Below are 17,643 nucleotides of genomic sequence, written 5' to 3' on the forward strand. Positions count from 1 at the left end.
AAGAGTGTGGTGGAGGACGGAAAGGACTTCCTTCCACCGAGTCGCTACGCGGGCCATCGGGGACAGGGACCGTCTCAGAACTGCATCCTGTGGAAACGAGACAAAGCCGTCACTGATGGACACCAGACACTTCAGAGCATTCCTCATCTTGTGACAGACCATCACCTTCTAGAGCAGAAGCTGTCAGCCTAGAGCCCAGGCCACCTTGATCCACTAGCACACACATTACTTGGTCCCACCCATCACTAGCTCTAGACTCTAGACAGGGTTACCCCCAGTTTCCTCATCTGTAAAATGGGAAAGGTAAGAGCTGACTAAGGAGTACCTCACATCATTCATTTGAAGACATCGCCAAGTGCATAATTGGGACAGGCACTGTTCTAGGTGCTGGGGTTCGACAGTGAACAACATGGACGAGACCCAGACTTACTGGAAGTCACATTCTCCAGGAAGAAAACAGTGAATAAATAAATAAGTAGAATGTATAGGCTGTCAGGTGGTGATACATACTAAGGAGAAAAATATAGCCAGTACAGAAGATTGCCGAGCAAGAAAGATCGTCGTGCCAGGTCCTACGAAGAGGAGATTTCTGAGTGAAGACCAGAAAGAAAATAAAGGCACAAACCAGGAGGGTTCCTGGGAAGGAGTAACAAGGGCAAAGGCCTTGGGGGCAGGAGCACCCCGGGTGGGTAACAGAAATAGCAATGATGCCGGGAAGAGGACAAGAAGACAGGGAAGTAACACGAGCAAAGTGCAATGAGCCTCCAATAACTGCTAGCTACTCTCATCAGCAACCTGCCCTTGACTGCTCAGAGCCACGAGTGGAACATTATTTGGAGGCCCCCAGGCATGGTGGCAGAGCTGAGCTGGCCCAAATGCCACCTGCTGCTCCAAGCATTCCTGTAACCCTTCCCCTTACTCCTGCCTGCCTGTCCTTGGTCTTGTGTATTCTCACTCCTCTTCTGACTGCTTCCTCCCAGCTTTTCTACCTCCTCAGTCACTGCCAGCCAAGGAGCGGGTCCTTTTCTTCCAACACATTGTGGATGCTCCAACTGACAACCCAATGATGTCCAGTGACCTCACATTCCCACTGCCCATGGGGTCCGGCCAGGCCTAGTTTTGGTTTGGCCATCCTGGACTCTGCTTGTACCACGTGTATTTCTGAGTTCACAGCTGTTCCGGTAGTCAAGGACGCCAGACAGTAATCTGCCAGAAAACTAAAAACATGACACTTTACAAAACACTGTGGTCTGTAGGCCTCTGTACCAGCAGCATGCAGAACAAGGAAGAAAAGAAGTTGGCACAAATTCGACTGGGGGCTGCGTTCCTGAGGTGTGCTTCACTGACTGGGGTCGTGTCCCACCAAGCCTCCCTATCTGACTGGTAGGGTGGCCAGATAAAGTACAGCATGCTCATTTAGATTTAAACTTCAGATAAATGGGTATGTTAATATATGTACCACATCCAATTGTTCATTTTTTATCTGAGATTTGAATTTAACTTAGTACTCTATATTCCTTTTTTAAAAATACAGTTTTCTTTATTCATGGTAGAGATGTGTGCACGAGAGAGAGAGAGAGAACCACGCTATGCAGGGCCTGTTCACACTGCGATCCTTCCTCCAGCCCATTAGATCTTGGGCACTCACCTGAGTACCTGGTGCGTTTCAGGCTGTCAGGCCGAGGATCTGACCCGTGGTTGCCATGAGGAGTCTGGCTCCTTCTGACTGGTAGGGTGGCCAGATAAAGTACAGCATGCTCATTTAGATTTAAACTTCAGATAAATGGGTATGTTAATATATGTACCACATCCAATTGTTCATTTTTTATCTGAGATTTGAATTTAACTTAGTACTCTATATTCCTTTTTTAAAAATACAGTTTTCTTTATTCATGGTAGAGATGTGTGCACGAGAGAGAGAGAGAGAACCACGCTATGCAGGGCCTGTTCACACTGCGATCCTTCCTCCAGCCCATTAGATCTTGGGCACTCACCTGAGTACCTGGTGCGTTTCAGGCTGTCAGGCCGAGGATCTGACCCGTGGTTGCCATGAGGAGTCTGGCTCCTCCGGAGTGCTGCACCGCAGAGCTGGCCTCTGTATTTTTATCTGATAAATGTGGCAGTGTAGTCCCTCACCCAGTGAGCAAATAAGGTTGGGGAAATGTTCGATTAAGCTTGAACTGGTCTCTTATTGTAGATTTTCTCGGCGTGACGCATGGTCACCATGGCCACCTCCAAGTGGCGACTGTTTTGCACAGTGCTTATCATCCTCTGCTCATAAGCAAACCTCTCTTGGAGCACTTGAGAGAGTGCTCAGCTGATCAAGTGGGAGATTACAAATGAGGAAACTTCAAACCTCTTGGGTATAGGAACTGGTCTTATTTGTCTTTTTTCCCCCTCCCTTAACTGGTCACATTTTCTCTTGTAGGCTCAATAAATGCTCTTGGATTGAGAGCACCTTCCAGAGGCCCATCTGACAGCCAGTCCTGATTTCAGACTGTTCTCCCTTCACCCAGTGCCACTCCAGGCCCCACTCGGAGAGATCTCCTGACTACAGAGCACCGACTGATGCCTCTAGGCTCTGCCTCTAGACGTGGTTTCTCCAGCGTCTCTCAAACACTGCTCATTTCAAAAGAAGAGGTGTCTCCTCCCTCCTTATTTCTAAAAATCAACTCCTTCCCCCTTTCCTCTGGGACCTAGTACCCTCAAGCACCCATGGACAGTGACATCACTTCCTGCCCTGTGACTGCCCCTGGACACAGGGTCCAGAGGTCCAGGGCACACATTGATGAGGATCGGGTGCTTTCCTTGAAGGAGGGAGGAGGCTTGGCTCATTCCAAAGCAAAACCCACAGTGCCAACCTTCTCTCTCAGGCCTCCGCAAGTGCCTCAGCAGCCTTTGGAAGGAAGCCCTCAGAGGCTCTTCAAATACCAGGGGTTCTCCCCAGTCATGCAACAATCACCTGACCTTAAGCTTAACCATCTGCTTATTGCTTTCCTCTAAAGAGCTCCCTGCATGCTTAACATGGCTTTTCTATTTAGAACTGCCATTCCCTAATTAAATCATCAAGGACCAGAAAGCCTAATCTTGCTGCAGGACTATGGACGTTCGGGGCAGTGAGTTCTCTGCCATGGGGTTAGTGTAGGCACCCCGTTCAGTGCAGATGGCCTAGCAGCATCCTTTGCCTCCACTTCTTCAATGCCAACAGCACCCTCACTCCAGCTGTGATCACTAAAAAACGTCTGCAGACTCTGCAGTGTCCCCGTGGGGGACAAAATCACCCCTGGCTGAGAACCACTGTCTTACTGTGTAGTCACCAGAGCATGCTGCCCTACCGTGTCCACCTCAGGGCTGGCCCTTTCATGGGAAAGATCACTGCCGTGTGCAGTCATCGACTGTCCAAAGCCAATGTGGTTCCCATTGGGTCCCCAGTCCCCACCCTAGCCCTATTGGATTTCTAAATGTCCACATAGCACACCTGCACAAAGACCATTCATTCATTCCACGAATAATGTGGGCTGGCTCCTGTATGTCGGCCACTGCAGGGTATGCCATGGATAAGACCCCAGGTCAGTCCACCATGTCAGCTTGTCCTCCGCCTCACGTCCCCATCATGTAGACCTGGGTGACAAGTGCCCTGGAGAACATCTTGTGCTTCAGGTTTATGGCTCAGGCTGATGACAAGTCCGCAGTTGTGGTTCATGACGAGAGGCTCTTGGGTTCCCAGCCGTGGAGTCTGCAGGGCTGCTACAGCCAGGTATCGCAGACTGGGCGACGTTGATTTTCTCTCAGTTCTGGAGGCCGGAGTCCAAGGCGTTGGTGTCTCCTGAGTGAGCGCTCCCAGTGTCCCTTCGTCTTTTTTAAGGACACAGTCCTGTGTTGTTAGGAACCCTCCCTAGTTACAGCCCCATTCAACCTTAATGAACTCCCTACAGCCAAACTGGAGGATGGGGCTTCAACATACAAATTTTAAGGGGGTACAGTTTGGTCCACAACAGCAGTGCTGGCAGTAACATCCCCAAGTTGAGGAAAAGCAAATGTGCCGGAAGCAAGAGGGAATCCCAAGATAATTCCAAGGGAAGGGAGGAAACTAGTAAGTGGCAACTGATAACCACCTTGTTTTCTCCGAAGGCCACATTTCTTAGCCTTGCTGGGATGTTTCTCACAGGGGCACTTACTGCCGGCTGTCCTGGTTTTTCCCCCCAAACAGACCCTGCAATCGGCTCACTCAGGGCAGGGATCTGTCGGGTCCAAGGACCAAAGGTGTCAACCCATGGGCACCCTGGCACTCACAGGCTCTTAAGGTAAACCAATAAATCAGGGGTGGATAGTCTTTTTTTTGGGAGAGGTTTTTGTTATAGGGCGCATGCGCTCGCCAGACAGAGAGGCAGAGAGCTAGAAAGCGAGAAATCACCCCCCAAGGGGGATGGCCATGCCGCAATTCCTTCTCCTCCATTTTCCTCTCGGGATCTTGAGCATGCACGCACACGTGCCCGGCGTGAGTTTAAGCCACTGGGTCCGGGACTCGAACCACGGTCGACTACGTGGGAGTCCAGTGACATAGCCATTACGCTAACTGTTGGTCCCAAGGGGTGGATGGTCTTATACACAAGAAGCATAGCTTTACAGCTTCTAGGAACATGAATAATAATCTATTGTAATTAATTATGTTTGTTTTGGGAAAAGATCTCCATTTTAATAGGCTAACAACATATAACCAGCATACTCAGGCCTTATGTAGCATTCCGCTGGTAGCTGTAGGCAACTTGGAACAAATCTATGACTAATTCAGCATTTCCCAAACTTGTCTGGCCTAAGACATGCTTGAGATGCTCATTAAAACCCCAGACTCCCCATCCACCCCGGCCCTGGAGAAGCAGGTTAGCAGAGCTGGCGTGGGGCTCAGAATTTTCCTTGTAACAGTTGCCACAGGTGAGTCTCCTCATCAGGGAATTCTAGGGCTGGACTGGCTCACCATACCTGCTTACTAGCTGGGCCTATCTAGTTCTTAAAGCCTGTGCTGGGCAGACTGGCTCCGTGGTGTGTGGTCAAGGCAGCTGGATCCCATATAGCTGACCAGGTGGTTCAAGTCCTTAGACCTGGTGGCTTGACGCAACACACCTAGGCTGAGTGTGCCCAAGAATATCCCCAAAGGAGCGAGAGGCAGAGAAGAGACTGTGGCATGGCCACTCTATATGGAGAGTTCTTTGTTCTCTCTTGACGAGTATATATGCCCTCTAGCAAAACAAAACAAAAAAACCTTCAGTGGGCATTTTTTTTTTTAAAGAGAGATTTTTGCTATAGGGCATATGCACTCGCCAGAGACACAGAGAGAGACAGAGAGAAAGTGAGGAATCACCTACTCAGGGAGATGGTCACACTGCAATCCCTACTCTTCCATTCTCCTCTCGGGATTTTGGGCATGCACATACATGCACCTGAGGTGAGTTTCAAGCCACTGGGTCCAGGACTTGAACTGCGGCCAGCCTTGTAGGAGTCTAGCACCTTAATCACTATGCTGCTTGCTGGCCCCAGTGGACAATGTTTTTTTGGGGTTTTTTTGGGAGGGGGGTTCTGTTAGATTTTTGTTATAAGGCTTGTGCACTCGCTGGAGAGACAGAGACAGAGAGAAAGCAAGAAATCAGCCTCCCAGGGGGGATAGCCATGCTGCAATCCCTTCTCCTTCATTCTCCTCTCAGGATTTTGGGCATGCACACACACACACCTGGCTTGAGTTTTAAGCCACAGGGTCCAGGACTTGAACTGTGGTCAACTACATGGGAGTCCAGTGACATAACCATTACGCCATTTTCTGGTCCCCACTGGGCAATGTTTTAATATCTATGCACAGCTTGGGTGGGCCCAGACTGATCTCCAAGGGCAGCTCCAATTCCTAGTGGGAATTTTGCCTGAGGCTTGAGGTGTCAGGACAACAGAAGTAACCAGCAGATCTGGTCCCCTGGTGCCCGTCATCCTCTGATGGGGTCCAAAACTCAGAGCTGTAAGGCTCAACAAACTAAACCCAAAAGAGACCAGCAGGAGAAGCAGGAGGCTTGTGCTGCAGCTACCTTGAACCCTAATACCCCGGGGTTTCCAGGACCTCGGAGATGTTGCTATGTCCCAAAACCCAAGCACCCAGTGGGCTGTACTCCACTGCTTCCTGGGTATCTGTCTTGTTCTTGCATGCCTGTTCTTAAACCTCCATGCAGATCCCAGAGACCAAAGAGGGGAACGTGCCAGTCAAGGCACTGTGGGGTAAGGAGAATTACTGACCACGTTAACTCACTTAGTGATGGATAAATCCTCATTACGAAAACCAGATTGTTCCCACCAGAATCCACCTGGTGAGCAGCCAGGTCGTATGGCCATCGTTAGGATGGGGAGTCTGGGCCTAAGGTCGGGGGCTCACTCTCTGGGGCAAAAAGTGACACCTCTAGGATGACAGTCCCACTGTGGGGTGGCATAAGAGCTGGCGCTAGAGCAGCAGCCATGGGCTGGGTCCTGGCTCCGCCTGGGGCACACCAAATGTCACTTCTCTATCCCGTTCTGCTGACTGCTGCTTCTCTCCTGGGGGTTGTAGGGTGCTGAGCAACATGGGGTACACTGCAGCTTACTGAGCTGACAGGGTCACTGTGCTGGTGAGGACATGAAATGCAGTCCAGACCCTTCGGCGAGACCATTAGGGAGGTAAATGCACCTCCACAGGGTCAGGCCCTGCCAAGTCCCTGGCATGCCCAGCCAAGGGGCCCAGGGCAGTAAGTACAGCCACAGGAGTTTCCTCACCTGTCTACACAGCCAGGTCCTGCCAGACTGGGATGAACATGGCTTTGGATCTGGCATCTGTGGACCCCGTGTACCCCTGACTCAGGGATCGAACTGACCTCTGCCTGGACAACACCTACCACTCACCAGTTGACATAACGGGCCCCTCTTGAGCGTGTCTCCTTACACATGAAACTCTCACACTTGGCTCCTGTGACCTCCCTGCTACCCAGACCTGGACACATTTATCACACACATCACGCAGAGAGGAACAGCCTGGCCAGGAGGCATGAGTGCTGTGGCAGCTGGAACAGAGTCTGAAAAGCCTTGGCTCTCAATTCACTATGGACCATGTTCTGAACGTCTGTGTCCACTCAAGATTCCAGAGCCGAAATCCTCACTCCCAAGGGGAAGGTGCTAGAAGGAGGGACCTCTGGAAGGTGATGAGATCATGAGAGAAGAGTCCTTGTGATGGGGGTAAATGCCCTTACTCCCAGCCTCCAGAGCCCTGAGCAATAAAAGCCTGTGGTTTGTAACCACCCACGGTGGTCCGGTGGTAGAGCAGGCTGAGTAGAGCGAGCAGTGTCTAACCATGGCAGGTCAGCCGGCCCCTTTGCCTCAGCTGGGAATTGGGCATTCCCATGAGAATGAAGTGGGAGAGCCACACAGCACCAAGCCCAGTAGGTGCAGGGAAACAGCAGCCAGGGTCCCCCAACTCTTTCACCTGCCATGGTGACACCTACTCCCTGTACCCCTAGCCCAGGCTGGAAAGGGCTACTGCCTCTCTAAGCTCTGGGATGCCCTGTGCAACACCAGGAGCTTCCTGTCTCTACAGCAAACACTCACACGTGGCTCTGTTAGAGGAGATGAAAGCAAGTGACAGAGTGTATGGAAACAGGTCCCTGAGGTGGGTCCAGTTAAAATGGAAGCCACTGGATGCTCTGTGACCAAGCCAGGCACCAAGCTCCCTTCTGAATTCTCTTGAGGACAGTGGCTCAAAACAGCCAGTTAGACCACTATCAGTACCTGGTAAGGGCTACCACTTCCTGGGACAGGGAGGAAAGGTGTAGACACCCAGGCACAGTGGCACCAGTCATCTCCACGGCCCCAAGGTGGGTCTCCTGGCAAGAATGAGTAAAAGGCTTTGTCCCTAGTGAAGGATGTGCCCAGAGGGAGGGTGGGCAGCTCTCAGCCTCGGTTTCCCCTGTCACACTCCCCCTCCTGACCATTTGCTGCCATGTGACAATCCTTCGCAACACTGTCTGCTCTCAGAATACTGGCACAGAGCTAAACATGTCTGAGCATTGGCAACTGTGACAAGGATTTGTACTCAACACCTACAAAGTGCCAGCACCAGGTCAGTGCTCAGCGTACCAGCTCACATCACCTGCATGGAGGGCAGCCTCATTTATGAATGCAAAGATGCTAGGCTTGGAGGCAGATCCCAGGGCCCCTCACTTGCTGTAAGACAACAGGCAAGGGCTGTAAACTCCCTGTCTCATGGGGAAGCAGGCAACGGTAGCTGCCATTCAGGGATACCATACACAGGAGGGATACTTCTCTCTCATCTCAGCTGGAGACGGAGCACACAGAGGATCCAGCATGGGCCTGACACAGGGCTGACACTTAAATGGGAATGGGCATTTCATTATGTGATGTTTTATTACGTCCCTCAGTGGCCAGTTTTAACCTACTGACACCTTCACTCTACAAGAGCCAGGTGTTCTCTTCACAGAGTTGCAGAAGGTCCAAGTGGCTAAGACCTCAGAGGACTTGCAGATCACCCCCTTCATTTGATGGAAATAGGAAAACTGGGCTCAGATGAGCTGAGTTCCAGCCACCCAGACGAAGCAGACCCAAGGTGTGTCCCTGGTATCTCTTGCCCGTCCTCTGACCACAAAGCACTAATATGCTCGAAGGGTCCAACAGGGAGTGAGTGAGTGAGTGCTTTGTAAAATGTGGGTTTCCAAGAAGAAAAACCAAGCCTTTACGCACAGGCAAAGGTCCTTCATGTGTTCTTTCAGCATCTTGAGCAACATCCCAGGTACTTTGCAGAAGAAACCAGACAATAGATTCTCCTCTGGCCCTTTCTTTTCTGTGGCTCTCAGAACAAAGCTTTCTTCTCCTAGTCACCCATGACAGCAAGCTCAGCTGCTTCTCACGATTCCATAATGCCCCATGCTGGTCTGCAAAGTGGCTGAGAAGACATTGATTCTGGGGACAGTTTTCTAGCACAGGCAGCCAATCAAATGGATCTTCATACAACCCAGCCAGGGGGAGCTTTAAGCAGACACAGTTCCAACCATAAGTCTCCTTCCTGTGTAATCCTCATATTGTTAGCCTTGCTGTGCTTTTCACAAAAGGAAAAGTGTAAGGTCCCTGTTCAAAGACCCCAAACATTGTAATTAAAGGCTCTGGGAGCTCTGATTCAGTGGCAATTAATGTCTCCAATTCCTTCCCTGGGTGGAAGGCGGGTATCTCTTAATCCTGTAGAATGCTCATTCTTTTAGAAACTGCCATCTAAGAGAAAGGGGGGTGTTGTGTGTCCATGTGTATTTAAGAAGGGAGATTGTACTTTGCTTTGATGAAAAGCTAGCCAGGCACAAGGAAGTAAGGTAGAGCCAAAGAGAAGAACACACGAGGCAAACCACTCCCCGGGAGCAGGCAGGGTTTTTAATTGACGGAATCCCAGAGATGCACCTACGGTCACAGAATGGCCTTCCTCTGCACACCACTGGGTGTTTGGAGATGGAATATATGCTGGATTACACCATCGCTTTCGTCTAAATACTTTTCTAAAGCAGCCCAAACATTTTTAGACATAAACTTACTATACCCACAATAAGAATATTTTAAAATCATGTTTGACCTAGAGATTACAACATGTTTATCATTCAGTTACTTTCCATTAAAAACTGGGTCAGTTTTTTTTTTTTTTTTTAAATAAGGGAAATATATGTTTTTAAATAAACAGAATAATTGTACATGTGTGTGGGGGGGTAAGAATGTGGGCTTTTGGGGCATGAATACAATGTTACTAATCAATCAGGATACTCTGCTTACCCATCATTTATTTCAAACATTTGTCATTACTTTTGTGTTGAGAGCATGTGAAATCTTCTCTTCTAGCTATCTTGAAAAATGTAATAAAATTTTTTGAGAGGTTTTTGCTATAGGACAGGTGCACTCGCCAGAAAGACAGAGAGACAGAAAGCGAGAAATCACCCCCCAGGGGGGATGGATGGCCATGCCACAATCCCTTTTCCTCCATTCTCCTTTCAGGATCTTGGGCATGCATGCACACGTGCCCAGCATGAGTTTAAGCCACCAGGTCCGGGACTAGAACCACGGTCGAGTACATGGGAGTCTAGTGACATAGCCATTACGCTAACTGCTGGTCCCAATAAATTATTGTTAACTATAGTCACTTACTGTGCTACAGAATACTGTAACCTATTCCTCCCATCTGACTGTAATTTTCTATCAATAACCATTTCCCTATCACCCCTTCTCTCCACATTTTTATATGCTTTATTATGTGAAATAAAGGAGAGGATACAAATGACTCTCTGAGAACCGTAAGCAACCTCCTGGCTCTTTTCCACCTTAAAATCACATAAATACTGATCATTATCCTCTCTGAGCCCAGCATCTAAACTGACTCGGCAAAAACCCAGATACTCCTGCTGGTGGATGAGCTGTCAGACTGGGGAGAATCTATTTAAATATAGCATTTGACAGACACCAGCAGAAGTATCTCTTCCCATAAAAACTGTCTTACCCACTTCCCTGGCACCGGGGGACATATTTGTTTGGCCCAGGGAGTTTATATCCTTTCTAAAACAATGACCTGCTTGAACCTAGGGCAGATTCAAAGAATTCCACCCATTTCTTTCTTAAACCAACATTAAGGTCAAAATGTTATTTCATTTTTCAGTTCGCCTGGCTCCTGGCCTGGCAGGATGAGAGCACCAATAGAGGTCTGGCCCTTAGCCTGCTCCCTCTTCTCACCACAGTGCCATCCTTCACCTGGGGTAGCCTTGAGCACAGGTGTGTGAACATTCCAGCCTGCAGGTCCCGGCCCTACCCGAGTTCCTCCCTGAGACACAGTCCACCCTCGGGAAGAAGGCCCTAGAGAAGGGGACAAGGAGGAGCCTCGGAGTAGCGGCTCCCAGGTGTCCAGCTCATGATTTACAAGTGGCCCTTTGGACTCATCCCAGGGAGGGGTCTGTGGCCTGAGGAAGGCCAAACTGGGGTCCTCTGAAGTGAAGGTTCAGAGCTGTCAGGTATAAACCCCAAACCATCTGGTCTCCTACTAGCCTGCGAGGCCATCTCTGGCAGATCCCATCTCCTTCCAAGCCTTATACTAAATCTTCCCATGAGAGCTGGTCCCAGCCCCACTGGCGTAAGGAGGGAAGAACACATAGCACCCAGCCATGTGGGTAGATGGGGTGGGGATGAGATTGGTCCACCCCTGCCCTCAGAATCACACATCAAAAAGGTGTATCAAGTCTAAGTTTTAAAGGAAGGTCATGGGAGAGTGCTAAGAAATTAGGTAACTCAAGAGTAAAAGAACCCTCACAGACTGACTCAGCTGGTACTCAGTCCTCCCCACTGACCACTTTCATTCCCTGCACCCAGGGGCTGTGTTCTTGGAATACAAATGCAGACTCACACACGCTGTGCACAACCAATATTCTTAAGGGACCAAAAGGCCAAGTACTAGAAACTGAGACCATGCTGGAAACGTTTGAGGTACCTTTCATCCCCCAAACTCAGTCCTTCCAGTGAAAGGCACCAGAGCTAGATGGTTTCCCCAGAGGCCCTCCCAGAACTTTTGCAAAGCAAGTGCAGAATAACCCACTGAATGTGCTTAGCCTTAGTTGTCACCAAAACCTACAAAAGTCACATAAAACACAGCCCAGAGCCAGGAGGCCTCTGTCCAAGGAGCCGACTCCTCCTCCCCAGCCCCCTCCGGTTATGCCTTGGGAAGAGTGACTCTAAGTCTCCCTTGGGCTTCTCCTCAGGAAGTTCCTGGCCTCTGGTTACCTGTTTCCTCCGGGGGTGGTTGTGTGATGACCTCAGGTTCTGGGGTGACTTCAGGGGGAGGCGGGGGTGGGGCCGGTGGAGCTTTGACAGGGGTTGTTGATTCCGGGGTTTCAAATGCTTCTTCAGAGTCAGAACTCCTGATGGAGAAAGGGAGAGAAACAGATGTTAGACAGAGGCCAAGAGCCAATGTGCTGAGGGTGTGTGACCCAGACCCAGGGGTTCTGGCTCACAACTCGGTTAAACGATGTGAGGACAGATAAAGTCACCTTGTAGCATGGTTCCCGAGAATGACTCTCATCACCGGCCTTTAGTGTGTCCGGGAGGTGCATTCTTTGAACTCGGTCCTTCTCAAATCCACTTTCCTTGTCCCGCTGGCAAACATGAGCAGTGTGCTCTGGACACCCTTTAGCATAGCTATGTGGCATTGTGTCATCAGAGGCAGCTCCAAGCACCCACAGGATCCCACCTCATAAAATTCATAAAAACTCTTTCACCTCCACCTTATGAACTCAATCTCCCTTTCACCTCTCCCCATCATTCCCTCCAATGCCCTGCCTTCTCAGGGTTCCTCATAACTTGTTAGTATAGACTTAATTCACTTTCTAATTGGGTTCATTATCTTTCCCTCTACTGAGCTGGGAATGGCAGGAGGGCAGCTGCTCTTATTCACCCCAGCATCCCAGAGCCTAAAACAGGAGGCAGTGAATGACCACCTGGTAAGCGAATGAACAGAATGAACAAACACATGAGAGCAGGCGAGCCAGCCAGCTGGGGGGTGTCAAACCAAGCCACAATACAGAGCTCACACCCCCCCACACTGAGAAAATGGCCCTCGCTGGTTCACAGCAAATCTGCTCTCAAGGAAGATTCCTTGATTAGAGAACTGAACCAAAAACCCATCCAGAGAAGCTCCATCCTCTAATAAGGGGAAGCCATTCGCCAAACTAAAGCCTTGTCCTGAGTTAAAAAGAAAAACAATCCAACCAGACTGCCCTTCTCCATCTCTTCTACTGGCCACTCAATCTTCAGCCAGAAAGGATGAGGCTTCTCCCAGACCCTGCCCAGGTGTGCTACCTACGGGCCAGAAGGCAGCTCAAGATGCCCCATGGTCCACAACCCCGGCCCCAACCTTGCCTCTGAGGATGGCCAGCAAGGAAGTGGCGGCTGCTGGGTGAGGCCCAGAATAGTTAAAATAGACAAAAACACCAATTCATTCATTTGCAGCAGGAAGTTAATTAGCAAGAAAGTGAATATCAAGATTGCTGATAGGCACAAACGATCCCAGTGGGCAAATCTGGGAAGGGTATTTGATCAGAGGTGACCTGGCAGGTGAGTGCGGCCCCTGTCACTGAGTCCTGCAGTCCAATGCTGTGACACACGCAGGCTGCTGGGCTGGCTACGTGCCACAAATCAAATGACCAGTGATTGGTACAGGCCACCCTCCTCCCTCCTCCTCCCCCTCCTCCTCCTCCTCCTCCTCCTCTCCTATCTCTTCTTTGCTTTGTCCTTCTGCCTTGGTCCCTTCTCCCCCCTCCTTTTCTTCCCCCTTCTCCCCCTCCTTCTTCTTCTCCTCCTCCTCTTCTTCTTCTTCTGCCACAAATCAAAGGACCAGTGATCCTGGTACAGGCCCTCCTCCTCCCCCTCCTCCTCTTCCTCCCCCTTCTCCCCCTCTTCTTCTTCTTTTTACCAATTTTTAAGTTATTATTCTTACATTAAAATGCTATTCATCATTTAGATTGTGAAGAGACTTTACCCAGCATGATATACACCTCAGTCCAGCCCAGGTGAGACTATTATACACATCCACATCAACAAATAATAATAATAAGCGTTATCGGTGTCCCACAAGTGTCTTGCCTCTCTATTTTCTCCCAAAATTTCCCTTCCTATGCTCTTCCCCTCCCACACTCTCCTTCCACTTTGTCTCTAGTGTCCACTACAATTTTTAATGCATTTATGTCCTCCAATCTTCCCGTCTCTACCACAGAGTGCACACAGTCGGTGTATGTTAAGTGGAGACATACAATGGAAGATTGGATGCTGAGTGAAGCAAGTCAGGCCACCATCTTCTAAAGACCATCAGCTCATGGCAGATAGCAGACAGCAGCAAGAATGAACCCTGTCCCTCCGCCGTCCACCAGGACCAGAAAAAAGCCATGCGGGAAGTTTCTTTCAGAAAATCGACATTGATAATGCTTTTACAACTTTTGTTTGCAATGGACTTAATTGGTGTCAAAGATCTCTCAACGCCCCCCACATCCCAATCCTCCCAGAGACTTTGGCTCTTCCAACCAGTCTGAAAGCCCTCCAGGACCCACAGAGATGAACTGATACCCCAGAGCTGCTTTTGATGGGGTCCAATGAGCCAAAGCCTGCATACTATTACATGTCCGGGAGAAGTGAATAACTCAGGCAAACACAGCAGGGGACATCCTGATCCTGACTTTTTACAAACACACACTAATATTAAAAATAGCTTAGCTTTTGGTGGGCATGTCCCTACAGCAAATTTAGATAGATAGATAGATAGATAGATAGAGAGAGAGAGAGAGAGAGAGATGAGAGATAGTTTAGCTCTTGGAGAATTTAAGTTCCACACTTGGGCAACAGATCAAGGTACAAGAAATTTTTTGGAGTCTATTGACCCCATTGAAAAACACAAGGAGGTTACACAACTGAGCAGCAAAGAGGAAAGAGAGTTTGGATCCACCTGGGACCCTGGGTGTAGCCCTGGGAAGCTGGCTTTCTCAACCCAGTCTCCAACACTACCTGCATCAGGGGCGACACTGACAAGATGCACAGAGCCCACTTGCCTCTTTCCAGAGCTTCCTGGAAGAACCAGCAGATTGGAGTCCCCACCGCTGGTCACTGCTGTCCACATCCACCGAGCCCATTCCACTGGGGACCACATCTTGGCCGAAGAATAGTCTCTGTCCTTCAAATTCTCACCCCTAACTCGCTTGCTGATATCTCTGGGATCTAAATTCTCTTTAGACGTCACTGAGAAAGTGAGGTGCTTCTCCAGCTTCCGAGACGCTGGAGCTGTTCTACTCCAGCAAAGATGCAGAGAGAGAAGCTGTGTGCTGGCTCCTGCATCCCTGGGCACTGGCAATGTGTGGTTCTGGAGCACAAAAGGCCCTGCTCTTTCTCAACACACAAGCAAGCAAACGGGAGGGCCGGATGCCGGAGGCTTCTAGCTGCTGAATTCCAATGAGGTCTCTGCTGCTGCAGCTGCCCGGCCTGCACACCTGCTCCAAGGGACCACCATTCACCACCGCCCCTGCGTGGGAGGCAGTGCGGGGAGGGCAGGGGCAAGGGCACACCAAGCCTTTGTGGACCCTCGCCTGTTTGCTATGAACTGTTTCTGCATCGGAACACCAGAGGCCACCATGGGCCACCAGCATGGCATCCACTTCCGGTGCCGCCCACCTTGTTTTCATATTTCTGTACCCTCTCCTGGGAGCAGAGAGCGAGTTAATTAGAAGAGGCGGATGGCAGTTTTTTAATTAGCTCTTTTTTTCCCTATTCAGTTTCCCAGGGGCTCAAAAACATTTCCAAGAGCAGGAATTTCTGCGGTCCACCCACAAAGAGTCTGTACATAAAAATAAAGCAGCATTTTGAAGTTTTAACGCAAAAACCCAATTCCCACTGGCTGCTTTATTTTTCCTACTAGAAAAACTGAAGTACAAGAAATTATTCTATTAAGACACCACACACTTTAAAAATGAAAGGAAGGGAATTCATTTAATTTGCCACAAATACGTATCCGAAAGAGAAATACTGTCACTATAATCTGCCTAAATGTCTCTAAATTACAAGAAAATATATTTGCCAGATGTGAATATGCTATGTTCACTATATAATATGCAAATATAATCAAATACACATATACATTTATAATGTAAACACATCGTTCTTAATGGCCAGACAGGAAGTATAGTAACTTTAAGTCTCAGTATGAAACCATAACAGTTACTATTTGTTGAAGATTTTATGTGTCAGGCACTGAACAAGGTCCATTTGAACCTTACCTATAATCTTCAAAAATGTCTTGCCTCAGGGCCAGGCAGTGGTCCCCTGGTAGCAAAGAGAGGGGCCTGGGTTTGCATCCTGGGATGTCCCTGAGCACACTGAATGCAAGAATACATGCCCGTGACCTGGGTCACCTGAGACTGGGGGATGGATCATGGCATGAAGACCCTTTCGAAGGCACCTGTCTCTCTCTCACTGAAGAAATAAGTAAATGTTAAAAACAAGTCCTGCCTCCTGGAGAGCAGGCCCATTTTACAGCTGAGGTGGCTATGGATTAGGCGAACTGCCCAAGACCATACAGTTAGTAAATGATGACAGCCAGGGCTCGGATCCAGAGCTGTCGACCTCGAAAGTCTGTGCACTTTCACTACATCTGGGGCTTCCAAATGTTTTCAACAAGCTTAATTTATAATATGTTCTTATTTTAAAGTCTATCATGAAGAACAAGTAAGCTGTTTGGATTAACTGACAATCTGACCCTGAAGGCTGGGGATACCAACTGCGACATCCTACCTGTCGATTCTCCTGGTTATACATTGTCGGGGAAGGTCCTCATAGATACAAACAGTCTCTGCTTTTTAACAGCTTATCCTATGACTCTGAGGTATTCTTTAATAAGGCAGACAGGGCAGGAGAGCCACCCGATGGCACAAAACCAGGGGCATCAGCACCAGGCGACATGCTGGTGGTATCCTACACCACAGAGCACAGTGGGTACAGAAGAGCAGGAAGACGGGAATGTGGAACCCCAAGTGTGAACAGACCATGCTGGCCTCTGAAACCCAGACCTGCCCAGCTTCCTGACTGTGCGTCTGTTAGTAATTTTAGAGTATCTTTTCTAGTATTTTCTGAGGTTTCATAGACTCTCTATAGAGCTCTAAAGTCTCAAAGAGCACAGTGTGAAAACCTCTGCTCCAGACAATTGAAATTCAGCCCCTCCATTAATGACACACTGTGTCAAAACAGGGTATGGAAACTGTCCCCAAAGCAAGAGTCAGATGGCTGGAAAAATGTAGACTCTAAGGGCCTTTTTCCCTATGTCTGTGATTTGGTTGTTGTGCTTTTACGTCTATGAACTACAATAACAAAATATTGGGTCACTGGAAAAGTCATGACACATTTTTGCATAGAAAAATGTGTCATGACTTTTCCGACAACCCAATCAGCACCCGGGCTGGCAGGTGGCATGGTGGTTAAGGGCGCTGGATTTCCAAATGGCCAACCAGGGCCCTGGGTTTGCATTCTAGGATGTCCCCGAGCATACTGTATGCAAGAATACATGTCCGAGTCCAGACCTGGTGGCAGGCTTTCTCACTCTCTTGCTCCCTCACTCTCTCACTCTGTCCCTCTCTGGTCAAATTAAAAACTAATTATATAAATAAAGTTAAATAAAATAATACTAAAAAATAAAGTTAAAAAAAAAGATGAGCACCCACAGACACATAATATAATATGTAAACATACACATATATGTGCCTAAATAAATCTGTGAATTAAAATGTGTATCTTTTATTTTATTTATTTATTTATTTATTTATTTATTTTTGGAGAGGTTTTTGCTATAGGGCGTGTGCGCTCGCCAGACAGACAGACAGAGACATAGAGACAGAAAGTGAGAGATCACTCCCCAGGGGGGATGGTCATGCCGCAGTCCCTTTTTCTCCATTCTCCTCTCGGGATCTTGGGCACGCACGCACACACGCCCGGCTTGAGTTTTAAGCCATTGGGTCCGGGACGCGAACCGCGGTCGACTAAGTGGGAGTCCAGCGACATAGCCATTACGCCAACTGCTGGTCCCTT

General features: G+C 49.0%; 1 protein-coding gene across 1 annotated transcript in view; it reads right to left on the minus strand.

The window, feature by feature from the left end:
- The window catches only part of TACC2 (transforming acidic coiled-coil containing protein 2), a 239,069-nt gene that overhangs the window by 46,076 nt on the left and 175,350 nt on the right, over positions 1-17,643 (minus strand). The window contains 2 exon segments of the mRNA XM_027770124.1: positions 3-87; positions 11,812-11,948. Coding sequence (XP_027625925.1) covers positions 3-87; positions 11,812-11,948 — 222 coding nt within the window.

The sequence above is a fragment of the Tupaia chinensis genome, unplaced genomic scaffold (assembly GCF_000334495.1).
Source record: "Tupaia chinensis unplaced genomic scaffold, TupChi_1.0 Scaffold000113_1, whole genome shotgun sequence".
Lineage (NCBI taxonomy): Eukaryota > Metazoa > Chordata > Mammalia > Scandentia > Tupaiidae > Tupaia > Tupaia belangeri.